Source organism: Hesperophylax consimilis, chromosome 28 (genome assembly GCF_061612785.1).
Source record: "Hesperophylax consimilis isolate HC1 chromosome 28, BYU_Hcon_1.0, whole genome shotgun sequence".
In the NCBI taxonomy this organism is placed as follows: domain Eukaryota; kingdom Metazoa; phylum Arthropoda; class Insecta; order Trichoptera; family Limnephilidae; genus Hesperophylax; species Hesperophylax consimilis.
This window is the reverse complement of record NC_142863.1, coordinates 19,643,608-19,667,562: the sequence shown is the minus strand read 5'-3', so window position 1 is coordinate 19,667,562 and position 23,955 is coordinate 19,643,608. Positions and strand designations below refer to the sequence as shown.

Genomic DNA, 23,955 nt, shown 5'->3' with positions numbered 1-23,955 from the left:
AGTAATGCTGCGTCAGTCATTATGTGTAGCTTGATATCACATGCTTATCGGCCGGCCGCCAATATATAACAATTTGACGGCTTATATGTATCTGTCCTCAGCATGCTCTAATTAATATGATACATTTGTAAATAACATGAAATATCATTGTAGGAAACAATCTCATGCGGATTTCACAAATTAGATGAAAATTCCCACAATATTACGAGTTTTGGGAATATTCTCCAAAACTAAATTCCTGGTAATTTACCCATCACTATGTTGCATAGCTATATTTATTATTATAACAACTGATTGTGAGACTTATTGAAGAACTAAAAATACATTAACTTGCTGGAAGCCACGGCATAGTCCATTTGACGGCCGGCATAGTCCAGTGGTAACGCATTGGACTGCCATTCCGAAGGTCGCGGGTTCGAACCCGGCGTGCGCAAATAAATTTTATTTGATTAATTTGTGTTATTTCACAATTAATTAATTAAAAAATAATATATAGTATATTTGCGGCACGTTCCAGAGTGGAAGATACTACCAGTATCGCCCTGGTGTAAGACCACCATTCAGAATTGAAACGTTGCTCCAAATGGCTTTAGCCGTGTTTAGTGACTAGATCTGAATAGCCAGGTACTTCCCCACCTTCCTCTTTCCTTTCCCCACTTACCTTCAGCCTCACAACATCCCCCAATTGGGGATGCCATAGTCTCACTGGCTCCAGACGGGAGCAGTTGGGACTCTTGTGAGGTATTCACTATAAAAAAAAAAAAAAAAGCAATGCTTTTATACCTAGAATGGATTACTGGGATCGAAAATATAAAGTAAAACAAGCAAACGGTGTTTAGAAATTCGTAGTATAAGCGGAAAGTTGGTGAATCTAAATCGTAGAGAACATTTAACATTGTAACGACATTAAACTGCTGATTTTAACCCGCTAGCGAATAATTTTTGATCTAAAAATTTCAAATATCGGACTCAACTTACTTGAAAACTAAAGCTTGAATCAAAAAAAGTTATACCAGATAATCGACTCGAAATGTGATATAGATTCACTAGTTCTCAGCTTGTACTACGAGTTCCCAGACCGAGGAAGAGGTGGATACAATGTGTTGAAGCAGGACGGGATGGACGGAGAACTAGAGGCGAATGACGAGGGTCCACAGTCAGTGGAGAATATTTGTGGCCAAATCCCTCCCTGGGTTGTAGCGCCATGATGAGTGTACGTACGTATTTGTTTGACACATTAATTTAATTCTTCTTTCGTATGAGGTCAGAAGAGGACCAGTCAGGGCCTCAGGCGTCACCCTGTGGACCTCATCAATTCCTGCGGGGAATGAATGGAACGGGCATTGGTTGACCACACATTCGGTGGTTTGCACCGCACCAACTATTTAAGGCACCACCTATATGCATCATGTGGGTATAACGGCTGTGGGATTGATGGAGGATCAGAGTTTACGAGGCAGTAAGAAACCAGGCGGTCTCTCAGTAGGGTCGTGTACGAGATGGGCATTTTCTCTCATTGGCCGATACGACAACATCATTGTGCAAAGGAATTGGGTTATTTTGATTTTCTCACTGAGAATTAATAATTAAAAATAAGTGAATACTGAGTATACTACACATTTATTAATTAATCACTACATAGTCTAAATGTATTAATACTTATCTTATTGTCAATCTTAACCAAATAGTAGTAAGAGAGAATTTTTTATTTCACAATGTTATTTTAGTGTCGCCAATGTTTACACAGATCTACGAACTTATTTGTGCAGTTGGCGCTTCGCTACTGTAGATATTGTTGTGGCCAATGAATAAAAAATACAGTTTGTTATTTTCTCTTTTGATCGACCTCACACATAAATTTGTAAATCTGCATGTGTAAGAAAAAGGAAAATGGCATTAGCTTTGTATGTAAATAATTGTCATAAGATTATATTGTATATTGAATTTGTTACACTATAAAATATTATATATTTTGTGATTAAAGAATTTTAAAAGTACTAAAACACCCTAGTATTTTAATACAGGGTGCGGCAGAGAGGACGGATGTTTTTGAGATGGGTAGTACTCTCCCCCTCCGTCTACGAGAGAGGTGGGGGGGGTGCCGCATGACTCGTTAGTTCCTAGCATTGTTTTACCAGTTGTCGTCATGGAGACGTGGCGGTGGAGCACCGCGTTTTCGCCTGTGATCGTTTCGTCCGAAATAATGAGTCAGTCACCGTCGTACAGCGTGAGTTTCGTCGCCACTTCAACATTCATCGGAATAGAGCTGTTCCCTCTCGAAACACCATCCTTCGTTGGGTTGAATCACTTTGCAGGCGTGGTGAACTGATCAACAGAAGACCAAGAGGAGCTCCGCGAACAGTTCGAACTCCTGAAAATGTTGAACGCGTTCGACAAGCCTTTCTTCGCAGTCTGACTCGATCTGCCTGGAAACATGCTGCTGCACTTCGCCTCAGTGATCGTTCAGGTAAGGCGAATTTTGCATATGGATCTCCGCTTTCACCCCTATGATATAGAGCGATGTTGGAGAGAGTCTACGCGAACTTCCAAGAACGCCTCCAGCACTGCATCAACGATTTCGGCCACCACATGCCTGATGTGATTTTCCACACTTGACTGTCTCAAATGCTATTTCCTCGCGAACCTGATTCCATCAATAAATTTGTTTTTGAGTAAAAATGAACTATTTTATGATTTTTTTAAAACCGTCCGTCCTCTCTGCCGCACCCTGTATAATATTGCTAATGTATGTTTTTACAAAATTAAAAATAATGTAGGTAGAACTTTTTGTGTTTAATTTGCAGAATTCCATATTAGTTTGATAATGGCTTTGAATGCATGCCGAAACAGCTGTTCAACAATAATAATCAACTAAAAACTAGGAGATCTTAATAATAACATTATTAAATATGCCTAATTTTAAATATTGCAACGCAAGTTTAATTTTTACTTGCACTAGATCAAAGTATTGTACAAACCATAATTTGTATGAGAATTTCCCATGCCATAGCTATGTAAACATAGTAGGTGGCATAGCAAAGGAATGTATACAAAGAGCAGTTGTTTTCTGTTATGCTTTAGAAATATCAATACATATTTTTTATTGAATCTACCTATTTAAAAAATGGTGTTTTCTAGCAAAAGTATCGCCTGCCACTGTACAGTAAACTGTTTTTCCTCTTTCATATAATCTGAACATTTTCGAGACCCGCATAAATAAATCCTTTTCTACATCGTCTACGTTATCTCGCCTCACGACGCTGCCCAAGTGGGTGACGATATAGTTCCCCTGTATTTACACCATAAAGACAGGGGTGCTCTTGTGAGATCATGACTAAAAAAGCATAATACACAACTACATACAACATTCTTTATACATACTTAGAGGTACATACCTAAAAAATAATATCACAATAATGCATATTTGCTAAAGTAGAGTCTTACAGAAAAGTGTACAAAAAAAAATACAGTGTGTGGCAAGCCTACGCACGACGGAAGTGAAACTTTTAGTATTCTTCTCTCTCTCTTTTCATTTCATTATTCTTGTGCCACAAATGTTTTTCTCTCTTCTATCTCGTCACTACTCATTTTTGACACTAAAACTCTGTTCCAAATCGAATAAACCACAATCAATTACGTATTACACTCACCGCGCAGTACATGAAGCAAGCAGCTGATGCCTGGCGTGGCGTCGTTGGCTAGAGAGAGAGGAAAAGAGAGAAGAGAGAGAGAGAGAGAACGTTCGTCAGTGGCTCCCTCACCTCAGTAAGCGACTACGGTGAGAGAGCGACAGTGAACGGTGAGCGGTGGTGGGGGTCCCGTACCCCCACCACCAAATGATCACGGTTTTTCGTGACGGTCATGAGTCGGTTTTACTCCGGTCCTCGAAAATGCATGACGCGCGTAAAGAAGTTTCACTTCAAAAAATGGAGAACAGTGCTACTGTTTAAATAGAGACAAGAAGATGGTTTGAAGGAAAAAGGTTCAAAAATTTTTTTTTAAATACTATGGCCCAGATATGTTTTCACATTATGAAAACACAATTTAATCTCAAGTGACTTGCTAAGTAAGTATGGTCATGTATATTATTAGCCTGTACTGAATATAAATAGATAATAATATATGCACGATCAAACGCATTGTACATATAGTTTTGTATTAGTGATGGACGAACCGGTGGATGCAATTTGTTAGCCATAAGTTGATAATAGTTTGTCTAGTCTATAGTTATAGTAATAAGTTAGAGCATTGTAGAAATATATTATATATTAAGGTGATTTATTACAAAAACGGCGCTTTCAAAATCATCCAAATATAATATTACTATTTCGGTGTATCATATTGTAATTTAGTTTTATGAAAATTGTAATTTTTTTTAATGCCCTGTAAGCGTGGAAAAGTAATTTTTGTATTTTAGAAATATATGCAATTTATAAGTCGTTAAATCAACAATAAAAAAACAATGTAGAAGAAATGCACACTTTTAGCAAAATTTAAAAAATACTTAGGTATAAAGGTTGGGTTGTTTCACCGACATTTTAACGTAAAATGGCACTGATTAGTCATCAAGTGGCTAATCAGTGCCATTTAAAAGTTTCCCCGTTTCGATTCTATTTCCATTTCATCTTTCTCTCTAATTGTGATCATTGACAGCCTCCGTGGTCAAGGGGTAAGACTCTCGACTAGCAAACTGGAGGTCGCGGGTTCAATTCTTGGCGTGCGTATATTATTTGATTATTTGTGTTATTACACAAACTATTCATTCAAAATAATATAAGTATATTTACGGCACGTTCCAGAGTGGAAGATACTTTCAGTATCGCCCTGGTGTAAGACAACTATTCAGAATTGAAACATTGCTTGAAATAGCTTTGGCCATGTTTAGTGACTAGATCTGAATAGCCAGGTACTTCCCCACCTTCCTCTTCCCCTACCAACTATCTTCAGCCTCAAAAAATACCCAAATTGGGGATGCCATAATCTCACTGGCTTCAGACGGTTGGAGCAGTTGGGACTCTTGTGCGGTTTCACATTAAAAACAAAACTTTGACAAGCATAATGTGACTTTTTCGCTTATCAAAATTATTGAAAAAAAACTAAAACGGATCTAGAATCAGTGTTTAACAGGGACCTATCAAATGTAAAAAAAAACAAAATGGCGCTGATTGGTCATTTGATGAAAATGTTACAATTTAGTTTCAGCAAAATCTAAGCAAAATTGAATTTTCCTGTCCAATATCCAGGGCAGGCCCTGAGCCAATGCGGTTTGCAGGTCTGGGAAGGTGATCACTGTAGTCAATAATATTCGGATGATTCGTATATTTGTGTAACGCCGCTTTTGTGAAAAATAATCTCAAGGGCGATATGTTAGGACTAACCTAACCAAACGTGTTAGGAATTATCAGCGCTTCGGCGCCTTCTGCGCCCGGAGCGGACTGTTCCAATTGCGCCCGCATAGGGCCGGTCCTGCCAATATCAAACTGTCAAATTCGGGAGTCAATCACATAGTTAATTGGTTTGGTTGAGTATGTCCCTGACTTGCACGGTCAGCCATTCCACTCCCTGCTGCAGTCCGTCTCCAGTTAAGGCGTTTGAGGCGCAAATGTGCCACGGCTTATCCACTATGCGCTCTAAACCTAGACCTGAAACAATACAATTATTATTATTAACTCTGCAAAGTTATCTCAGGTCGTGAAGCCTGATTTTCAGAAATCAGTGTGACTTTCAGAAAGCAAATGATTCTACACTGAAAGAAAAATTCAAACAATTTTGCTGTCAAACTCTACATTTGAGGTTGGAAACAAGTTTAAAAACAAACTTAAACATATATTTTATTCAAAAGACTACCTTAGGACTTAGGACCAAGTTGACCATTTATGAAATATTCTAATGTGAAGTGATAATATAGTAAATTGTAGCGGTTTTTTACCTGCAGCAATTTTGACACTAGACAGGGCATCGGGGCAGTCCATCTTGTTAGCAAAGAAAAGAATGGGCAATCTCCGTCCACATATATCTGGATGCTGCAGCAACAGATCTAATTCATCCTTCACCACCACTGAAATTCATTTTAATACGTAAAAAATTTGCCCATAATATGATATTCAACCACATTTCTCAAGGATAAAAAGCACTATACACATAATTATATAAATATCATGTAAGTAGGTACCTACTTCAGTGAATTTTAAAGAGAACTAAAGTGATTAGTTTATATTTGGAACTAAACAAAAGAGTTGTTTTGACAGATGGATTAATGGAGGGAAAATGTGAAAACTAAAAAAAATTAGGAATGTAAAGGAGTTTTATTGAAAGAAATGTACATTGTACATACCTATTCGCAGTGGTTAAGTAAGTGCAAGGTATACCTAGACGCAGGCGATCGCTGGAGTCGATGACGAAGATGATGGCGTTGGCCTCGCGGTAGTGGTGCTCCCACAGCGAGCGGTGCCGCCCGTGGCCTGACATGTCCCAAGCTGTAAAACCCACGCCACCATCTGCATAAAACATCTATATTACTCATCATAGTATAGGTCACTGCCCAAAGGCAATCTGCATCCGCAGCAATTTTTTTAAATATTTGTACTATTTTTAATAGGTACGTACTTTTCAAAAAATCTTGTCATATATATAACAAAAAGGATCATGCCATCGGATATAAGTGACGTCACGCTGAAGACACCTATGTATTTGGTATATTTAAAAAAAATAAACCATAAAAAGTTCTAGCATATCCAGATTCTTAGTAGAAAAATCTATTCACATGAATTTCTCTTAGGATTAGTTGTTTCGGAGAATTTGAACAATTCAAATCAAATTTTAATGTTCATTTTCGGGTTCTGTGAAAGTCCTATTCAAGTTCTGTTATTATATCATTATAGGCTAGTTGCTTGAAAGAACTGAAATAATAACAGAACTTGAAAAAATCTTGAAAATTAACTTTGAAATTTGCAGAATTGTTCAAATTCTCCGAAACAACCCGTCCTTAGCTTATGATTTGAGATTTTCATAGCCAAAAGTATTATCGTAATTTATTTTTGGGGTATTATGCCGTGTTGCTTCTTTAGCCAATATTTCGGACAACGTTACAGTGTCCATCATCAGGGCAGATGTGTAGATTGTGGTGAAGTGTGTGTATTAGGAAGTGATACAGTATTGCCCATGTCGATTTTCTTTGGGCCAGTCTTTCTAGTCAGTTAAAAATGTTTGCAAGAGGCCTTATTATAGTCAGAGATGTGCTTTATTTCAAATAAATCCATTTCAAATGGAAATGCAAAATGGGTATTTTCCATTTTGCATTTTAAATGCTTTTCTCAATGCATTTTCCATTTTAAATGCTTTTTTGCAACATTCTTCCTACTATCTCCACTCATCTTTTTTTCATAAGCCCCAAATATCAGTCGGTCCTCAACCTCGCTATGAGAGATAATTTACATTTGTCAAGTTGCTCCCTGGTAGGAGCCCTGGCAATTGAGTGATACCATTACAAAAAATACTGATTCAAATACTGAACATGGGGCCATGACGCTGTAATATTAAATGTTAGATAGCAGTTTCTATGTTTTTACGTTGGCAACATTAGTCCCGCGCAAATTTTTTGTGGTTTCATAATCTGTAGTCGTGGTGTTTTTGGATTTACCATCATGTAATATGTTTGTTCTACATTGATGTCCATTATTAAATGACAAAATTGTTTGAAAATTCTATAATTATTTTAATTGTTTGACCTGAGAAACCATTTTGCATTTTCAATGCATTTTGAAAATAGGTATTTTGCATTTTGCATTTGAAATGCTTTTCTAAAAACCATTTTGCATTTTGCATTTTCAAATGGAAAAGTTTTGACCCATTTCCATTTTGCATTTCAAATGGTTTTGGGTACCCATTTTGCACATCTCTGATTATAGGTTACATAACTTATGTGAATATCGCACAATGAGAAATTGTGTGAGACTCACAGAACGGAGCCAGAGGGACTATGGCATCCCCAATTGGGGTATGTTGAATATGTTGTGAGACTGAAGGAAATGTGAAAAAGAAGTTTGGGAACTATTAAATGTCATTCATAAATAATAATAATAATAATAATATTGGACCATTTTTATAGCGCCGCTTTTGTGAGTTATCACCTCAGGGACGCTTTACAGCTGATGTAGGTATTACAAAAAGTATAAATATTACCAAAATAAAGTGAAGTTAAGTAAAGTAAAGTAAAATGAAGGACAGGAACAGGTGACACGAAGATAGAAGATGGAGACTCTGCAGCAAGAATCCTAGGCGTTGAAGAAACTGGACCACCTGCTGCAGCGAGAGAGTCCACCAACAGTGCCAGCACGAGGTTCGTCATCCGTCCAGGTATGTGTCTGCTGCTAATAAAGCGCTGACACAATATCCTCACATAGATAACAGACCTTAGCAGCACCGCTGTGACGTTCAACGAAGATAGAAAATGGAGACTCTGCAGCAAGAATCCTAGGTGGTGAAGAAACTGGACCACCTGCTGCAGCGAGAGAGTCCACCAACAGTGCCAGCACGAGGTTCGTCATCCGTCCAGGTATGTGTCTGCTGCTAATAAAGCGCTGACACAATATCCTCACATAGATAACAGACCTTAGCAGCACCGCTGTGACGTTCAACGAAGATAGAAAATGGAGACTCTGCAGCAAGAATCCTAGGTGGTGAAGAAACTGGACCACCTGCTGCAGCGAGAGAGTCCACCAACAGTGCCAGCACGAGGTTCGTCATCCGTCCAGGTATGTGTCTGCTGCTAATAAAGCGCTGACACAATATCCTCACATAGATAACAGACCTTAGCAGCACCGCTGTGACGTTCAACGAAGATAGAAAATGGAGACTCTGCAGCAAGAATCCTAGGTGGTGAAGAAACTGGACCAGTTGCTGCAGTGAGAGAGACTACCGCGTACACCAGCAGTGCCAGCACGAGGTTCGCCATCACACCGTTTCTCTCATATTCTTTCTTCTCACACCGTTTGGGAACCGCCGCCCCGGGAACCATTTATTGGATAACCAACACCTCTGCCATAGGTCGCCCCAAGTGGTTCGCTTCGTTTGGTGATATAGCAAGGGTGCCCGAGTGTATTTATTTATTTATTTATTTGCAAAAACAGTACAAAAACCAATACATTGCAAAAGCGGTAAACAAATTATGGAAGAAAATTTTATACATAAGTATACAGTTAAAACATATGCAAAAGCGGTAAACAAGATATAGAAAAAAAATTATACATAAGTATACAGTTAAAACAAATACAATAATTCGCGCTTAAAGTCGTTGTAGGACATATGGAAAATATCCAAGTTAGCTGGAAGGGAGTTAATTAACCTAGTGAGTCTTCCCAGGGGCATCACCATTGGTAAGTTAGTTCTGGACCTGGGAAGAATTAAAAGCCTGTGTTGGCGGCCTCTCGTGAAATTATCCGAGACATAAAGTCCTATTTTTGACAGAATGTCTGGAATTGATAGTAAACCATTCAGAAGCTTGTAAGCCATCAAAAATAATGCGACGTCCCGTCTGGAACTAAGGCTGCAGATATTCAGCATTCCCGAGATAAATGCTGTTGGAAACAGCCATGGGTAAAAACCAAACTCTCTCATATAGAGGTATCGTAAAAATTTTTTTGGTATTTTCTCGACCATTAGTACGTAGACAGTGTCCTCTGGCCCCCATACCTGAGATCCACTCTCGAGAATGCTACGCACTAAGCTAAAGTAAAGCAGCCTAATGACTGCAAGGTTTGTCAGTTCCTTTGAATTGTGTATGACAAAACCTAACATTCTTGTAGCTGATTTACAGATCTTTTCAATGTGAGCGTGAAATGTTAAGCGAGCGTCATACACAATTCCTAAGTCCTTATAAGTCACCGTATGCTTCAGTGATGTATCTTTCATTTTGTAATTAAAATATACGATCTTTTGTGACCTCGTAGAACACATAACTGAGCATTTTTGAAAGTTGAAACCGAGTTTGCTGTCAATACTCCAGTCAATAATTGCATTTATATCTCCCTGGAGCTTTTTACAGTCTTCTAATGATCTTATTCTTAAGAACAGTTTAATATCATCTGCAAAAAGTATTTGATTTTTCCCCGAATATTATTTATAAAAATTAGGAACAATAAGGGTCCTAAATTGGAACCCTGCGGCACACCAGAGTTTGTAGGATACGCGTTAGAGTTAAAACCACCATAGGAAACGAATTGTTCCCTTTCTTTTAAATAGTTAGCAAAGAGTTTTATTAAGTTTTCGGAAAAACCAATTTCTTCAAGCCTACTTAAGAGCACTAGGTGATCAACCTTATCGAAAGCTTTCGCAAAGTCATGGTATGACGTGTCAACTTGCCCATTATTATCGAGCGCTCTCGCCACGTAATCAGTATATGCCATCAAGTTTGTAGTGGTTGATCAGCCACGTCGAAATCCGTGTTGTTGTTCGATCAAGAATGGTTCAACCTTGGCATATACATATTTATGAATAATTATTTCGAATAACTTGGCAGGTGCGGAAAGAATCCCTATAGGACGGTAATTGGTTGCCTGACACTTGTCACCATCTTTATGTAGAGGGGTAACTTTTGACAGCTTCCACAGTTTAGGAAAAATTCCGTTTTTAATCGTAAGATTAAATATATGCAGAAGTGGATTAGACAGTGGTTCAGAACAACCCATGACGAAGGGTGGAATGAAATCAGGGCCAAATGATGATTTTGGTTTCAATTTTCTTATTGCTAAACTGAAATCCATGTTATTAACGTTTTCTATAGATATGTTTTGGGCTTTTGTCAATCCAATCTGTCCTGGTACGTAAGAATCAAAATCAGCTTTTTCTGGATTATAGACAGATTGGAAATATTTTGCGAAAGCTTCCGGTACGTCAGTTCCTTTGTAAGTACAATCATTCAGAATAATATGATTTAAGAGGCCTCTGTCATTTTTCTTGTCAGAAACATATTTCCAAAATGACTTTGGATCGTGTTTAACATTATTCTCTACCTCCACAATATATTTTTTGTGTGCTATTGAAATGCTACGTTTAATTTTTGTACGATAGGATTTGAATAACTCGTGTTCACTATCCAAACCTGATCGTTTCCACCGTCGATGGTACCTATACAAGCTTCGTCTTTATGTCCCCGATAATCTCACGCGAAAACCATCTAGGATAGTTTTCATTTCGCGGCGCTTTTTTTCTTAGAAAACATTTGTCAAAATACGCGTATAGGGTATCGTAGAAGTACTTAACTGCTTCGTCAACATCGGAGATCTCCAAGATAGCCAGCCAATTGTGGTCACGCAATTGGCTGTACAGCTTCTCAAAGTCTCCTTTGCGGAAATTCCAACCACGAAAGTTATTTTCTGAATGTAAACAACGATTTTTCAACGGTCTGTCATGTTCAAGACTAATTTCTGACACAAGTGTCGGGTGATAATTATCTTCTTGAACAAGACAGAAATCGGATTTTTTTGTAAACATACTAAAGTTACTTAATACTAGATCCAAAGTACGATTACATGAGTTAAGTACTGTATTAAACTGCTTCAATTGAAAAAGTTCCATAACATATAAAAGTTCAGTGTTCACTGCACGTGGATTTTGTGAAGAATTGATATTAAAATCACCAATCACTAAAATTTTTTTATCAACAAGGTAAGTTAAGTTACTAATTAAAGTTTCGAAAAAAGTCGTGTAAATATGCGTTTTTGAACTGGGTGGGATATAAACAGAACAAATAAATAAACATAAGCCTTGAATCGTGACTTTGACCCATAAATTTTCATCTCCTGTTTCCAGATGGGAAAGTCGTTCGGCTCGCATGTTTTCTTCGTTTAGTAAAGCGAGCAGTAGTCCATCCGGTAAGGTGCATTCAGGATGCGCCTACCAGATCGGGAGAGGCCAGTTTTAGGAGACCCTTTGACCTCTCCAACTGGCTTTGCGCCGCAGCGCGAGCGATATATTAATATGTCCGTCTTTCCTGGCCACATTTATTTTAAAAAAAAAAAGACAAACATTCCCAGGTAATAAATAACCAGACAAATTTTGAAAATCTCTTACTACCATCACAGTAAGTGGAAAATGTTGTTTGTGTCGTGATGGAGGACTTAGCCAGCCGAAGAATTGAACGCACTACGCCTACAAGGCATAAAAATATAACTCACTTTGAAATTTTTCAACATTAAATCCCACAGTGGGCGTGGTGTGCTGTACCCTCCTTTCTTCAGGCTTGAAGCGTTCCACCAGGGTGGACTTGCCGCTGTTGTTCAGGCCTATCACCAGCACCCGCGCTTCCTTCTTCTTCAAACCCAGCCAGCCCGTCAGGCGGTCAAACAGCCCCATCGCTGACTCAAATGCGCAAAGTGCTTAGAGAGCGTACGTATTGGAGAATGTTACTGCCATCTGTTTGAAAGTATATTAAATTAAACTCAATTTTATTACATAACATATGACATTTAACATCAAATAACTAACAAAGCAAGACCATTGTAAGATTATATAAGTACCAAAGACTGCGATGGACTGGACATGCTGAAAGAATAACAGATGACAGGACTCAATGAAAGCCCCATTGGAAGTGACCGAGGAGTGAGGGCACACCGAGGAAGTGGTGGATGGACCATGTGGAAGAGGGTTGGAGCAGGACGGGAAGGACTGAAGACTAGTGGTGAAGGATTGCAGCCATTGGAGGAGATTAACTTTCATGTACACTTAGTATTGATTAATGTACAAAAACGTATCAGTAGTTACCTATAGTAATAATATAGAATAAAGAAGAACACGAGAAATGCGATGTTTGGATTTTTTGAAGCGGGCGTGTTTCATGATCCAAAAGTCTGATCATTCTTTGCTTAAATTTCAAATACAGAAATTCTCTCAGTACAAATTCAAAATCAAATGGTAAGGGGAATACAATGTCAGGCAGTGTAAGTGAGACAGAGTACGCAATGGTCATTGGCTGTCTCGATCTTATAGTCAAAAGGTATCTACTAAGGTTTCCATTCAAATCTACGAGGAATCTATGACATTACAACACATATAGACATGTTGTAGAGATCTGAAAGTGGCAAGCAAAAGATACGGTAATTGTCATACTTTCGATTTAGTACTAAACTGTCACGAGTTGCATGAGGTTGTGTGCTATCTCTAACCAAATTGCATAAATGAGTGCCAAAATACCCTCGAGTGTAATGAGAAAGTGTTGCATTACACGACAAACACAAGTAAAAGTCATGGAATAACATTTCATTTGTAAATACACACAAATTACTTATTATAATACAATTACATACTTCGATTTCCCAAAGATTTTCAGCACCATTCGAGAAAGAGAGAGAGCGAACGTAGCAACACATAAGTATAAGAAGGAGAACCTATCGGCAGTATGTCGTCTCATGCAGCATTCCTTATTTGTCTTTGTGTAAACGAGTAAGCGTATCTTGTCATCTCAATCACACCCATGATATAGAATGCAGTATTCGTTGCAACTTTTAAGTAAGTAAACACTGCCCGGTCCTATAATCTATTTCGTTCATACACGCACATTCTTTAAAAGTCTATCTTTGTCATACAAGTTACATGCATGAATGTTTGAATTAAAAATTTTGTGGAAACGCAAGTGTGTTTCTTACTTGCCATATTTTGTAAGACAATATATGTTTGTAATGTCATTGCATTCGGGGCATTTCTATTATAAGATATATTCTATCGAGTAAAAAAACTCATGTGCCATCAAAAGTTGATAGAATGCATTGTCATCGACAACGAGTCTATCTGGCGAGTTCCAGCTCGATCGGATGTCGGGAAGTGGGTTAATTTCCAATTCCAAGATTCTATTTCATTCATATGAATTCATTCAAGAAAACACAATCGAAATTAAAATAGATTGTTAAAAAATAATACAATAATAAAGAAGATAAATAGACACATATTGGGAATGAAAATACCTTTTTATTACACTCACCTATAAGACATTTCTTCATCACCAATTCACATCAAACTTCTTCCAGTATTTTCCATTATTGATTATTTTTATAATTCTCCTTGCATGACGTTCGAAGCCCAAAAGATTTTACGTACTGAATGCCCTGTTCATTGTGGTTTTCGATTACATTTAATGACAGGTTATACACTGACTAACTGCTGCACAGTGATTTCTTCATTTTTGTTGTTTTTATGAATTCTCCGTTGTCAAGGAGACCATTTGTATACTAGTATAACAACACAGATAAGTTTGCCTTGATGGGTTTGATGTGTCAATGTCAACATCTTGCTGTCATTATAATGCCTTGTTTTTGTGTTGACAATGGCTGCTAATCTAAACATGAAAAACTTATTAGAAACCTATCAAACATTGGCTACCTTAAAGTAAGAGAAGTGCTTCCATAGAAATTATATTTTCTGTTTAGAGGTTACCTTTTCAGGCAAACCACTCTATGTTAGTTTTAAGTTCTTCATTCTTCGTTTTTCCTTGGGGCTGAATAATTAAAAATACTAATTTGGGTTGTGACTCCGTCTATCTGTCTGTAACTCCGCTATAATGAATTATAGTACTCGGATTTGCTTTGAATTTAAATGCCATTTTCAAAATTGCAAGTGTTTGTTTGGAGAATCAGACGAGCGATTAAGTACCTACCCGTACTATAATATTTTTAACAGAATTATTTTCATTACTATTTTCAAAATTGGAACTGATTTGTCGAGAATTTAGACTATCCATGTTTTTTCACTAGTCTGTGCTAGTAATTAAATAAAAATAATTATATATATTTTAAATGTGAATATTGCACAAGAGTCCCAACTCTTCCAACTGACTGGAGCCAGTGGGATTATGGCATTACCAATTGGGCTATGTTGTGAAGCTGAGTGTAGTGGGAAGAGGAAAGAGATGAGTAGGAGGAAGATTGGCAAGAATCTGGCTATTCAGATTTGATCACTAACATATTTTCAATTCTGAATGGGGATCTTTCACCAGGGCGATACTGAGAGAAAATACCACTCAATACATTCAATCATTTATTACATAATATGTAATTTATTTTAGCCTATTATTAATCAATGTAACACATCCCACACAGTTCTTCAATCATTTTATTGCCTGTCTATGTCAATCCATAATGACTGTCTATTTATAAAACAGTTTGACGTTTTCCAAGAGTCTGAAATAAAGGGTTGAACCACCGGGGAAATAAACTACATACATCATGTTTGCTTAAAGGGGGTGACAGATTACACTATAAGTTCAAAGTGTTTTATATAACTCCATATATTGCTCGCCATACAATCCCATACAGACCTAAAAAGATGATGTCCCATAAGCGTGGGCGTGGTGACGATATGCGCTGTGATCTGCTAGCCAGGATATATTTGAAAATTATGCCACCCCCTCTCCTACCTACGGCAGGAGAAGGGGCAGAACAATTTACGGAGCGCTGTAATTACGCGGCTGTCATCCGTCAAAGTGACAGATCCCATACAAAGAAATGATATTCAGCGGCAGTTTACCAATTGATTTGACCTCCTCTCCTGAGGAAGTAGTGTGTCACCCCAACATATAATACGTATATGCCATGCCCTAATTATGCAGGCATAATATAGCGAAATGTCTCCTTTTATTTTTTCATAAAACAATGACATGAGTAGTATAATATTTTAAGGCACTTCACAATCCAATTTACCCTATTATGTAATCTTATTGGGTAGGTGTATAATGAATCAATTATTATATTCTGATATGATGTGAGATTTCACGGCCAAAGGTATCATTGTGATTCATTTTTGGATTATTATAACCTGTGACCATTACTTTATCCACTCGAGCGATTGGTGTCATTTACGAGGGTAGTCTGAAAAGTTTCCGACCTCAACGCAAAGATGGTGGTACTCGTCAATAAAAGCTAGTTAATGTACTTGTGCATCTATTGACAGTTACTCACCAAAGTTTCGGCCATTTTGAACGCGCAGTTTTAGTTGATAGTCGTTTGAGTGAGTCGATGTGTGTGCTTTGTGAAAATGGAAAAAATTGAGTATCGAGCTGTTATTAAATTTTTGTTTATGAAAGGCAATACGCCTACGCAAATCAAAGATAAGTTGGACTCTGTGTACGGGGACTCTGCAACATCATTTACCACAGTGAAATTTTGGGCAGCTGAATTTAAACGTGGCCGTAAGAGCTTGGGAGACGATGAACGTTCGGGACGTCCAAAAACTGCAACTACTGACGATAACATTGCTAAACTCCACCAAATAGTGCTAGACGACCGCCGAATTAAAGTGAGAGAGATAGCAGAGGTTATGAAAATGTCCAAAAAACGTGTCTGTCACATATTAAATCAAGATTTAGACATGAGAAAGCTGTCCGCGCGTTGGGTGCCGCGTTTTTTCATGTTAGACCAAAAACGTGTTCGAATTAACATTTCCAGCGCTCTGTTGGCGCAGTTTAGGCGCAATAAATCCGAGTTTTGGCGCCGATTAATTACTGTAGATGAAACTTGGATACACCATTATACGCCCGAAACAAAAATACAGTCAAAACAGTGGACTGCAAAGGGGGAACCGGCTCCAAAAAAAGCAAAAACTGTTTTCTCGGCTGGGAAACTGAAGGCGACTGTTTTTTGGGATAGTCGTGGAGTTATCTTAATTGATTATCTTCAAAAAGGAAAAAAATATTACAGGAGCATACTATGCATCATTACTTGACAAGCTGAAGGCAGAAATTGTGGAAAAACGGCCACATTTGCAGAATAAGAAAATCCTGTTTCGCCAAGACAACGCGCCGTCTCACACCTCAGCGGTTGCCATGGAAAAAATCCACAAATTACGGTTTGAACTGCTTGACCATCCGCCTTACTCACCAGATCTAGCCCCAAGCGACTTCTTTTTGTTCTCTAATTTAAAAACTGCGCTCGGAGGACAGAGATTTTCGTCAAATAGGAGGCATCACCTTTGTGAACAATTATTTTTGGACGGGTTAGAGAGATGGGAGCATCGCTGGGAGAAGAGTGTAGAGTTACAAGGTGACTATGTAGAAAAATAAATAAAAAACTTAAGAAAAAAATTGTTGTTTCATTGTTAGGTCGGAAACTTTTCAGACCACCCTTGTATATACATTTACCATATTATTTAATTAATACCATTCCTCAAAATATTAATATGGAAACATATGAAACAGTCGTTCATTCGCGTCCATACTCCCGGAAAGGTTAATTGTATCATTTTATTTTTCTTATCTTAAAGCTACCTTTTTTTTTATTTTTTATAGTACCTTCTTTACCTGTGAATGAAATGCTTTTTTGTAATACTATAATAATTTTAATAATGTAATACTTGTTTTTGTAATACTTGATTTTTGTAATTATATTTTTATGCATGTAACAAAAGAAAATTATTAATAAAAAAAAAAAGCTTACTGCTCTTTAAAGCCAATGAATCCATCTAGATTTCACTGCTTATCCCATATTTTTAGGTTCTATAAATTTGGCACATTATGGCAAGCAATCAAAAAGATTACTAAAAAGTTTTTCAAACTTTTTGCAAACAAAAATCGCTCGAGTGGTTAGATTTGTTCCTGAAGATCCAAAACTCATTGTGTAAGCATAATTACGGAGGCAATTGAAATCCACAAAAACCCTGTTAATATTAATAGAGATGACGGAGATAAGCTTAATAGTATAATTAATAGCTGTATCAAAATTAAACGCCGAAAATCACATTAAATTTAACTAGTTATTTTACTGAAAGAGAATTGGGCGAACAACACGGTATCGCTTCTACATACACATACTTCATCACAATCTATAATCTGCCTTGATGATGGACACTGTAATGCTGTACGAAACGTTGACTAACGAAGGAGGAAGCGCAACACAGAATAATACATAACCCAAAAATTAATCACAACAATTTCAATCTCTTAAAAAAAATGGAGGCGCTGCGATCATTTAAATAATTTAAAATGACAAGATGTTTGAATGGAAAAAAACAACATTAACCCCTCATGCCTCTGACATATTGACCGTTATATTTCTTAAGGATTCTGTCAGAAAGTCGGAGAATTAGTGTGTATTTCTGCTACTCAATTAAATCGAAATAAACAGGACACTTCTTATCAAATATCATTTTTAAGGAAATTTAATAAAAAAACATGTTTTTATTTTTTAACATTCAAGAAAGATTTTTGTATTTTTGAAATGTACATAATAAAAGTAATATTATATCAAAATGCGAAAAGGCACATTAAGTTAATTTTTCAAAAATAAAGCTAAATGAGATATGCCATTTTTCCTGTCCTTGATCAAACTGACACATTCGGAAATCAATCATAACCTCGCATTTTAATCTACTAAAATCAGTGTTGCCGTAGTAATAAAAAAATATTAGTTCCAATTTATTATATTTCCACATTTTCTTGGGGAACTGTACATCACCATATCTTCTGGATGCATAATCCACAAAGGATGGAGAGATGCATAGTGCACAGGTGGAAGTGAGATAGATGTAGCGCAGAGCGTTGTTATGATTGTCTATGGATAAAACCGAAAGGTCTTATGTGAAATTATGATTATGACATGTACATATTACATTGGGGGTCAGAGAAAAAAGTCAATTTCCTTTAACATAATATACAAATTAACCATTTTGGTTCTGACAATATTTTGGACAGATAAGCCCCTAGTATTATTACATAAAAATATATATGTATTTATTATAATTATTCTACAGATAACAAAACAATACTTAAAGCAGTAGTTTTTACGTATTAAAAATATCACAAAATATTTATAAAGCAGGCAAAATCTAATATCAAAAGAAATAAACATTAAAGAAAACAGAACAATTAAAAGTAAACTTTAAATAATTCACTATCTGCTCGTTCATAGATGGCGCTAATTTAAATGTTACAAAAAAACACTTTCTTCAAGAAATGCTTCAAAACATTGAGATGAATATTATTTGTTTGCACCTGTCCATACGGTATATGAATATACTACTACATATATATACATACTTTAAAATTGATTCATTGAGTGTACGAAGGCATCATAAGGATGCACTATTACTGTATAAAGTAGTTAACAATAATATTCAATGCCCAGAGTTGCTAAAGAAGATTCCATTCAATGTACCTGCGAGTTCAACACGCTCTTGTGTCCTGTTCAGGGTTGATTAAAGCAAAACAAACTCTAAACAGAATTCTTGCCTGAACAGACTATGCAATAATTACAATAGCGTATTATCTAAGGTTGATATTTTCAGTTGCGAACTTACCAAATACAAGAGGTCCATAAAAGAATATTTCTCTGATGGTTTGTGAATAATGTTTATGTCTCTATTGTTTATATCTCTATTATGATGGGATTTATATCTTCAACCTCTCTCCATGGCTATAAATGTATTGTTTTGTAAATTTTTCGTTTTTAATTCATATTCCTTTCTCACAAATTTAAATTATGCTGTCTCAGTTAAAGTCACAAGGAGGAAATACATAATTGGTTTTATTTTACTAAATAACACTTATGTACAAACTGATTAAATATAAACTGTCGATTAACCAAAAAATTAATAAATAAATGAATATATATAGTTTTGTCCGTATAAAAACTCAATTCTTTCAAGATAAGCATACAAATAAAATCACCGATACAATTTTGTATTTGTAGCCTTTCTTGAAAGAATTGAGTTTGCGTACAGAAAAAAAAACTATTTCATAATACGTACATAATAAGTACAGGTGCAAATAAATAATTCATCTTAAAATTTTAAATCGTAATTTTACAAATTATTTTCTCCTTAATGAAATTAGCGCCATCTATAAAAGAGCAGATTATTAATTATTTCAAGTACATATATATATCCTTAAGCAATAAAAGTAGTATATCTAATCATTAAAAAGAAACATGCAATGGTATCCCTAATAATTGAGCCCCTATGCGGAAAAACAGCTTTACGCAAAAAAGTGTTTTCCAAGATATGACTGCTAAACATTGAAAGTCAAATAAATTTAAATTTAAATTAACAAAGAACATATTTTAATCAATTTATTATTTTTAAATCTACATTAATTTGCAATGTCTTAACGTTGTGTTTCCATAATTTAGGATTGTTCAGTTTCACTGCAGGGTTTATCAGGATCATTTTCATTAGCGATTGGGCAAAAACTGCAATAAATTTTTCAGTAAATCAGCACTTTTCGGCTCCACAGAAAAAGTTCCAATAATTGCACAAACTGTCAGTTTTAAATTAACTTGCCTTGAACCATTGTACTGAAAAGGATCGCAGCCGTCACTATAGGCCCTCTTCTGCCATCTGTGGTTGAGATTTTAAAACGATTTTTGATCATAGATGGAAATACGTCGCGTAAATTAAATGGATCTAATAATGCTGTTTTTGAGCATAGGGGCTCAATTTAATTTCTTAAAATTATGTTTTTATACTATAATGTTTTGGCACCATCATATAAAAATAGACTATAATGTGTAAATATTATTTGTTTGTTGCTTTATTGTCATTCTCACTCTTATATAAAATTAATTGCATTACTTCATCAAATAAAAGTAGACTGTCCACAGAGACATGGTGAGGATGTGGCTTTAGGGGAATTGTGGCTTGAAGGTGCAGCTACGAAGCCACAATTTCATGAAAACAAAAATTAAGTCGATAAACAAAAGTAGGGTTAAGCATACATTTTCTGCTTGTAATGATGGTACATAAATAGTATGAGTTTTCAAATATTTTAAGGTTATGTTTGTCTTTCTACAAACTGTACTTAACACATTGACAGACACTTTCCAGAAAATAGAGGTTTGTAATACGACACATGTGTTTTGTAACAGGACACACATTTTGAAGTCGATGAAAATCTATTTATTTAAAAAAGATTGTATGTGGCGGCCATCGGAAGGGTGGCAATTGTTTGATTTGTATACAAATCTACAGTTTTATTCCGAGATTGATGAAATTTTGCTCACTTGACCTTCAAAACAAGAGGAATGTTACTGTCTATGTCTGAATTCGAAAAACTTTGTGTAAAGCCCAGGAAATGCCGGGGACTTGGGCTAGACAGTAATAAAAAAATAATTTCTTTGGAAGTGACACTATTAAGTATAGAAGTGTTCACGTTGTGACACAAACAGACAGGCTACATACTAATGCAATACAATACATGACTTCCCAGTCCGTTGCGTCATATTGCATCCCTGACTAAAAGACGCTTTGTGAACGCTGTGTCATATCACAACTCCAATAAAACAATGTCAATAGACATTGCACACCTTTTCTAAAATGGTGTCAATAGACATTGCGTCACATCACACCTCCTATAAAAGAATGTCAATAGACATTATGTCATGTCACACATCCTCTAAAACAGTGCCAAAACGTCGCTCTAGTTTGTTTGTATCCAACAGACCAAAACGTAAATCGGGAGAAATAGCACTTCAAAGTTTTTTTTTTACGAAAAACGCATATACAATGAAATTAGCTCATTCTATAGCTTACTAAAATGATTTAAAGTGATAGATTATAATTTTCAAGTAAAATTCGTTTCAAATGTTTAAAATTACGCAGAAAACACGTTTTTAATTTGTATATAGGAAAAAGTGTTGGACAAACACGCTCGGAATGTTGTTTAATTTTGGTGGACTTAAGACAAACTGCATCATGAAAACACATTAAAAATATTTTTTAATTTTTTTTCACTTGTATCGTATAAATAAATGCTTTCTGAAAACAACTGCATACTTAACTCAATTTCGCCAAAATTGGTCTGTTGGACAAAAACGAACTAGAGCGATGAATAGACATTATGTCATATCACATCTCCTCTAAAACAGAGTCAAAAGACATTGTGTCATATCCCACCTTCTCTAAAACAATGTCAATTGACGTTGTATGTAAATGTGTCAAAAAGAAGAATAAAAATTGGACAGTTTTCTTTGAAATTGGTATGGATCACACGTCGAGGGAATATATGTTCAGTGCTATAGCTGATAGTCTTCACAGGGTTTTTGCATGTACACACAACCAATGAATACTTATTTTACGATCCAGATTCAAATATCAACTTCGCCATCTGGCTTCTTTCTCCCACAGTCACCGATACAAAATTATCTTTAGCCAAAGTGTCGAAACATTTTTCGGTTAATGCCACATTACCAAACTGCACAAAACTTTCAGTAGGTTCTTTCACAACGTCTGCATAAGTCGTTGAGGCATTTCTAAATGAGGTGTCGGGCGGACAGAAGAGAAGTTCGTCATATTTGAAGACCAGGCCAGGTTCCACGGCACGGAAAGTGTGAATCTCCAGAGAGTGCTTGACAAAGAGTTCAAACAGCGAGGAGATGTCGTCCTGGGACCGTGCCAAGAGAGATTCTATGTCTTTGTCGGAGCGCACGATTGGGTATTTGTCCTGGACAGCTATGCGTACTGAAATAAAATATATTAAATTAGGCGAGACTGAGAAAAACCTGTGCAATATAATTTTGAATAATGAATACAAGGAGCATGAGAGAATTTAAAAAAAAATAGCTCATGCATACAAATCAGTTGTAGATACATTGCAAGCATATATCATATTTACTTTTTTTTTTACATTTCTCCACACAGGATGCTCTGATGCAAATAATTTCCCTAGGGACCTGTGTCGCCTTTTGGGATGCTAATGTGGAGGGTCTTTTAAAGAAATGAAGGAGAGGATGATTCTGGAAAAGGTATGAGGGGTGGGTAGGAATCTGGGGGTCGTTATGTCCAGGAGTGGATAGATGGATGAATCCAGGGGCTCTATTCCTGAATCGAGGGCGCTCTTAATCGCCGTCGAAAGTACGTACGTTGGTCGTCGTTGCTATTCCCGAAATTGGTCGAAGGTACATACTTCGACGCCAAACGTCAAAAGTCATTCCACACAACAACTACTGGGTATAACCAGTAGAAACAGGGCAGCGAGTGGTAGGTTGTTGGCGTTTCTATGGAATTGGCTGTCAAAATCTAGTCTAGCTGTCAATTTTTGTTTTACCGCGCGGATTCTGCAAATGTAAAAGTGGGTGAAAATTTCCCACTTACTAAGTCTTTATCGGAGCTTACAAGCTCAATTAAGAGTTGCTTTTGGCAATTTGTAATATGTCCCGCAGCCATTTCTGTTTTGAATAACGAATAACTGTTGTCTGTTTGACAGTCACACCATAGAAATCCCAAAAACATCAGGAACATAGACAATATTCACAGGGGTGCCAATATAATCATCTCTTCTACCAACTTCGACCGTTCGACGCTCAAGAATACGTAAAATTGAAACATTCGAAAAAGTTAGTCGCGACGACTAGTAGTTTTTCACTTTTTTTCACGCGCATAAGAAAACGATTGATCGTTTAACTCCAGAATTGCAGGCCAGTGCGGTGCTAGGCGATGCGGTCGAGAGAGTCCAGCAGAGGTGAAAGGGTCTCCCTCAACCGGCCTCTCCTAATCCGGCCCGCCATGTAGTTGTTGGACAGATGCATCCGCCGCAAAAATCTGGATATACCTCACTCCACGAACCTGGGCACCCCTGCTAAATTTTTTTTTTATTTATTTTTTTATTGTTTAACTTATAACATTGTTACATTGTACATAAAATTAGGTAATAATAAGTAATAGTGTAAAACATATGTTGTTGAAATTCTACTCCAATTAAGAGTGCTAGCTCTTGAGCTTGGCGTAGGAGTTATTTGACAATTATTTCATGTATATATCAGTAATTAACATTATTACAGTACAATAAATATAAACTTAAAAGAGGATTGTGACGTTAATTTTGGTTGTAACATGAATTGAAGTTATAACATTTGATAGGTGATATTAATTTTTTTTTAAGATAAATTTGACCTTCTTTTTGAATAAAATAAAATCTGGTATTTTTTTCACTTCTTCGGGAAGACTATTAAAATATCTTATGCCTTTGTAAATGTAGTTATTGTG

General features: G+C 36.4%; 2 protein-coding genes across 4 annotated transcripts in view; both read right to left on the bottom strand.

Moving 5' to 3' along the window:
* Window positions 1-4,459: 4,459 nt before the first annotated feature.
* Arl6 (ADP ribosylation factor-like 6) lies at window positions 4,460-14,380 on the bottom strand. The gene is made up of 5 exons (XM_089648562.1): window positions 13,973-14,380; window positions 12,174-12,411; window positions 6,369-6,497; window positions 5,930-6,058; window positions 4,460-5,642 (listed from the first exon to the last, which is right to left on the bottom strand). Exons 2-5 carry the CDS (start codon window positions 12,349-12,351, stop codon window positions 5,509-5,511), a joined length of 570 nt encoding a protein of 189 aa, XP_089504688.1. The 5' UTR covers window positions 12,352-12,411; window positions 13,973-14,380; the 3' UTR covers window positions 4,460-5,508.
* A 5,689-nt stretch (window positions 14,381-20,069) lies between these two features.
* Chpf (Chondroitin polymerizing factor) overlaps window positions 20,070-23,955 on the bottom strand; it is a 32,539-nt gene continuing 28,653 nt past the window's right edge. For 2 of the 3 annotated variants that reach the window (XM_089648671.1, XM_089648670.1), the window contains exon 8: window positions 20,070-22,431. In XM_089648671.1, the coding sequence (XP_089504797.1) occupies window positions 22,046-22,431 (386 nt within the window). In that variant the 3' untranslated portion in view covers window positions 20,070-22,045. The remainder of the gene's footprint in view (window positions 22,432-23,955) is intronic. The other variant, XR_016305044.1, reaches the window with a different exon arrangement.

Bases quoted from the DNA above. Each gene is read 5' to 3' on its own strand.
- Arl6 (XM_089648562.1), bottom strand. From the start codon at position 12,351: ATGGGGCTGTTTGACCGCCTGACGGGCTGGCTGGGTTTGAAGAAGAAG. The intron at 6,059-6,368 runs GTATACCTTGCA...AATGAATTTCAG, and splicing joins CAGCGATCGCCTGCGTCTAG to TGGTGGTGAAGGATGAATTA. The intron at 5,643-5,929 runs GTAAAAAACCGC...GTATTGTTTCAG, and splicing joins TAGTGTCAAAATTGCTGCAG to GTCTAGGTTTAGAGCGCATA.